This window comes from Pygoscelis adeliae, unplaced genomic scaffold (genome assembly GCF_000699105.1).
Source record: "Pygoscelis adeliae isolate BGI_AS28 unplaced genomic scaffold, ASM69910v1 Scaffold19, whole genome shotgun sequence".
Lineage (NCBI taxonomy): Eukaryota > Metazoa > Chordata > Aves > Sphenisciformes > Spheniscidae > Pygoscelis > Pygoscelis adeliae.
The window spans coordinates 941,836-946,986 of NW_008825533.1; the positions used below are offsets into that span (position 1 = coordinate 941,836).

Below are 5,151 nucleotides of genomic sequence, written 5' to 3' on the forward strand. Positions count from 1 at the left end.
CCCCGTTTCCTTAGCGCGGCCCCGCCTGCGGGCGGGTGAAAGGCTTCGGGTGTTTCCTCATGCGCCTCTTCCGGCAGGGAGAACTAAAAGGAGGAGGTTGAAGGGAAAAAAGAGGGAGAATTGGGGCTTTGACTACCTTGTCTGGTACCTCAGAGCCTGTGGCTTTCCCTCACTTGAACGGCAAGTGCTTCACAAAACGCTGGTGGGTGTAAAACGAACTAGGCTTAGATGGTCTACGAACGAGATACACAAGTGTTGGGACCTCCTTCCACGGTGGTAAATCTACCTAGTAACACAGACTGAGCTTTTTTTGTGGGGTTTTTTTTTTTTTTGTGTAGTCCGTCCTGTCCCTCCTCCCCTGAAGGTAGACCAAGAATCGGAAGCTTCATTCGTGATCCAGTCTCCATCCAGACCAGCTGTGGTAGGGCCTGGAGTCTGTATGGATATTTCTTGGGGTAGGATGACATCCTTTGGAGTTGTGAGGAAGGGTGCAAGGAGCAGAAGGGAGGCAGGAAAGAGGGTGGTAACAGGATTAATTTTTGCATCATCCCAGCCTGTGTGGTGGAGATGAAGGCTGAAAGGCCTGCGGGCAAATTAGTTGCTCAGAGAGAGGATTTTGTTGGAACTGAGACAAGCTTTTTCTTGTCTTAATATATATTAAGGCCAATTTTCTGTCCATGCTTCTGTTGCATTGTCAGTGCATTGTGAATATGTCCGAATCAGAGGAACAATGCATGTCTCAAAGTAAAAAAAGAGTAATGACATATTAAGTGCTAGTACCTTGTACAGTGGCTGATACCTCATACCTCAGCTGAGACGTTATTTTAGAAAGCTGCTCAGTTCACGGTGCCTGGATATGTCATCTGAAGGTAGCTATAGACTGAGTTGAAAATAGATCATGCTGTTGTCTGCCTGAGGAGATGCTAGCCAAAGAGATAAATTATCCATCTTTAAAATTATGTCTGCAGTCTCATTCACTGCATGCAAACTCAGTGTGCGTATAATCATTGCAGCATCGGGCAGAACAGCTGTCATCTCAGGGTGTCCATCAACATTTATGTAACCATCCCATTTGACAAGGGGTTTGCTGGGCTGTGGTGACACATTCGGGGATGTGTGGGATGCCAGCAGTATCAACTGTCTAACCTATCAGTCTCTGATTGCTTCACAAACCTCACGAAACTGTGAACACTTATGCTGAATATAATTGCCAGCTGCTTTCTCAACTACCTTTTCTGCAAGGTAGATCCAAAAAAAGGGCAGTGTTTAACGTACAGTGAGATCTCCTCCTGTGCCTCCTCCCTGGTGGTGGAAATGTCTGAACTGCCATGATACTAAGTAAAAAAAACCTAAGTGGTAGCTGCTGTATCAAAGGACTCATCAAAGGATGCGTTTCTCATGAAGAGTAATAATGAGCAAAAACTTACTGCCAGAGGGGGAAAAAAGATGATAAACAGCAGTTTAATCTTCTTATTTGGAATATTGGCCACTTATAGCCCACCGTAGCCCATCGTATAGGATGTAAACAAAACTGTTGACTTGCCATTGACTTTGTCCTGCAGGACGTTCATCAGATGCCTTTGTGAAATTGAATGCGACCTCATGTCTTCCATAAAACAGTGCGTGGGCTTTGCCCGTGATCCTCTGTTCACCCTTTGTCCACTGTGTATGTATATAGTTGAAGCATGTGGCCGAGCAAGCTTGCTTTGGTTGATTTCAATGTAAAACAGGCAAATGTACAACAGCAATTCATCAACTGAATCACAAGAGCTTACCTAATCATGCCCTTGCCAGGACTACTGCATGTAAGGCTCCATTCAAGTTTTCTTATTAAACATTAATGCAGAGATGGTGATTTTGTCATAATTCTTCACCAGAATGAAGTAAATGCTTAGGATGATTTCTTTGCTTTCAGTAGATCTCATTTCTTTCTAGATACCACGTGAGTCTGTTTATGCTTGAACCTCATAAAAAAGCAACATTTTTAAGAACTGTATCAAACGTTTAATATTGTTATTGTTGTTGTTGTTATTATTACTATTAGCAGGTGTCAAGAGGTAAGGAAAGACTTTTCTTCATCCTCTTTGCTTCTACCATTATTTCAGATGATGACTGCTGATTAGTGAATTACTATCATATAGTAATCATATAGTAATATACATATTAGTGTATAGTGAGGAAGTCAGTATATTTTCACTGGTTTGTACTGGTTTAACCTATGTTAGCAGTTTGGCGTTACATGTTTCCCTGGTTGTCTGCAAAACCCCCTTTGTTTCTGAGCAAATTGACATGTACTTTTCCCTTCTTTGACTATGTGAAACGGTGGTCTAAGAAGGCAGGTTCCCTCTAGAAATCGGTAGCACCATGGAAACACACAGGCTGGAAGTGCAGTTAAAGGTACATTCTGTTGTCACAGAATGGACTAGAGGACATTATCATGGATTCAGCCTGTACTGACTTTAGCTGTGGGCTGCCACATGTTGTTTGTACTACTTTCTCTCACTTTTTCTGCCCTCAAAGGCCACATTATTTGTTCATTTGTGCCGTAGTGGTTTGTATTTCAGCATTTTTATTTCTTGGCTTTTGCTCCCATGCTGATGAAGAACACTTAGAAGATAGCAGCACATGAATGAAATCTCAAGGCATCAGCAGAAAGCCTGTCTGTGCCTTTTCCCCCCCATTTATTTAGGAGGGACTATGGGTCAGGAGTACCGAAATGTTTAACAGGCCAGTGACATTAGTGGCTTTGCAGTTTTTAGCAAGGTGTGTGGCACTTCTGCCTTCTTCCAGGGCTGCTTAAAACTTTCAGCTGAGCCATGTCTCTGTACTAGTGTAGTGATTCCAAGTTTAGCGTCATACATTTCTGGTGCTTCACATAAAATTTAGAGATTATCTTCGACTGCTCCTTGTTTATCACTATGCTCCCTTATCTCATTTTTCAAGCTGGGATTCTCACGTAAGTATCCATCTTCCCCCTTAAATTGGATAGAAGCAGTGCTACTGAGGACAAGCTGTTGAGTTTTAAGATTAGTCAATATGCTGTATCACTGAAAGAGAAATGAATTAAGATGGTAAATCCTTTTTAATAGTTACGATGCTAACCCCCCTATCTTTATCTGGTATCTGGAATGCAATAGACAGGAGCTTTTAATCAGTGAAGTAGGGCTTACTGTGTGATCACATCAGCAGGTTGCTGACATCAGCTGCCGAACAAGAAAGCAGTGGGTGTGTGGGGGGGTTGCGTGTACATAGATAGGTGTATACACACAGCTGTTAGCAGGAGCAGGTTGTGACTGATATTTAAGTGGAGAAGGGTGCAGTGTGACTAAATGTCAGCTAAGTGCTGGTACGAGCTTCCTTTCGAGAGTGAGCTGCCCACGCTGAAGGTGGGTACGAGGAATCCATTTCTGCCTGGGCCCCAGAGTTCCCTCCAGACTGGTTGCAGATCCATGGCTGTGTTCGTGAAGGTGGCCAGACTGCATATGAGCGCGCTGCAGAGCACTGTCGTTGCACCTGGTCCACCGGTAAGTATCCTGATTTCAGCTTTCCCGGTCCTGTGTAGACACTGCGAACGCAAGCTGCAGTTAGTGAGCAATGTGTGGAGAATGCATGTGGGTCATAGGGTTTGAGGAGTCAGCTCACGTGCCTTGCTCTCTTCTTTGCCATCATGAGCACAGCTGATGTGTATTTTGAGAAGGCTGATGAGGACAGAGGGTCTGCAGAAGAGGTACCCATGCCTGCGACCCATCGTATCTTTTGAGAATGACCCGTCCCAGAACCAACCTGCTGCATTCACAGTGATGTGCGTGTACCTTGGTGTCTCTGTCTGACAGACCAGAAACGGAGGCACTGTAATTTTGTGGGCATGTAACAACTGTGGTCTGGCTTAGAGTCACCTGTAAGTATAAAAACAATTGAGCCAGAAAGCTGGACATGCAGAAACTGAATTAGCGCTGAAGAAGGGAAACAACTTCCAAATATTTGACTTCTAAGCTTGCTCTGTCTGCTCTCAATCTGTAAAATGGGGATAATACTATTACTCTGAAGGTATTATAAGACTTCAAAATACATGTAATTCTTTCTCTGGCTATCAGACGGAAGGAGAAATTTCAGAGCTGTTTGGAAATAGCACCTTCACCTTTCTTTAAGGTTAGGGTTGAGTACAGATAAGAAGTGCTCTTCAGTGTGATTTTAAAGCCGGGAGAGACCATCTGATTTTATTTCTTTTGTCCTTAGCAAACAGCTCACATCCTGGTACAATTTCCCCAGGACGTGTAATCTTTAATTCACAAGGGGGCTGGAACGTGCCAGTGGTAGGTGTCTGCCGTCAGAATAAATCTGAGCACGCGAAGAATTTCTCCCGTGGGTACCGGTGCAGCAACAGAGTGGTGAATCCCGCCCCCGGTTGGCTGGATCTGCTGCCCGTCACCCTGCCAGGCAGCGCGTGGGCGTCCGACTGCCCAGTGGACCAGAGGAGCAGATGTCCTGGGTGTGGAGGGACTGGCTGTCTTCTCAATGGAAAGAAACGCTGCTGTTAGGTTCCTACTGCTTGTTTTGTATCTGGGATTCGCAGTGTTTGTGGAGCAAACAATTGTGACAGTGGATGGCAGGTCAGTAATTGAGCGTGTATCCACAAACTCTGTTGGTGGAGTTGAGTGCGTGTTCTAAGTCTTGTAATTTGGTCATTTGTGCTGTGTGGAAGGAGATTCAATTGCAGTTTAGAATGTCAGGACCTGCTTTTAATATTCTTTTCAGGTTTGAAAACACCTGGGGCTAATACAGAAATGAATTATTTTGAAGCCTATATTGCATTTAAAATGTAACTTTAAAACAATTTTATAAACAGTACTAGAAATGGTTTTGAAATGAGTGTTTTCTGGGCATCTGTCTTATATTTCATTACATTTTAATGACTCTCACACTGACTTTCCCCGGTCTGTGTAAAAATGAAGTTATAAATAGAATAACAGCAAGGGTGTGAAAACTACTCCAAGAAACATAGGTGCTAAAGTACTCTACTTGTGTAGAATGAATATTTGAAGCATGAATTCCATATTGCAAAGAAGTATTAAACTTACGAAATTACTAGAGACTTGGATTTATCATTGTTTGTAGTGCCATTTCGTTCTCTAATAAATATAAATAGGAAGC

At 43.4% G+C, this 5,151-nt stretch overlaps 1 protein-coding gene across 1 annotated transcript in view; it reads left to right on the forward strand.

Annotated features, from left to right (window-relative positions):
* ATP6AP1L (ATPase, H+ transporting, lysosomal accessory protein 1-like) overlaps positions 1 to 5,151 on the forward strand; it is a 23,527-nt gene that overhangs the window by 1,188 nt on the left and 17,188 nt on the right. The window contains exon 3 of the mRNA XM_009331788.1: positions 78 to 276. Coding sequence (XP_009330063.1) covers positions 78 to 276 — 199 coding nt within the window. The remainder of the gene's footprint in view (positions 1 to 77; positions 277 to 5,151) is intronic.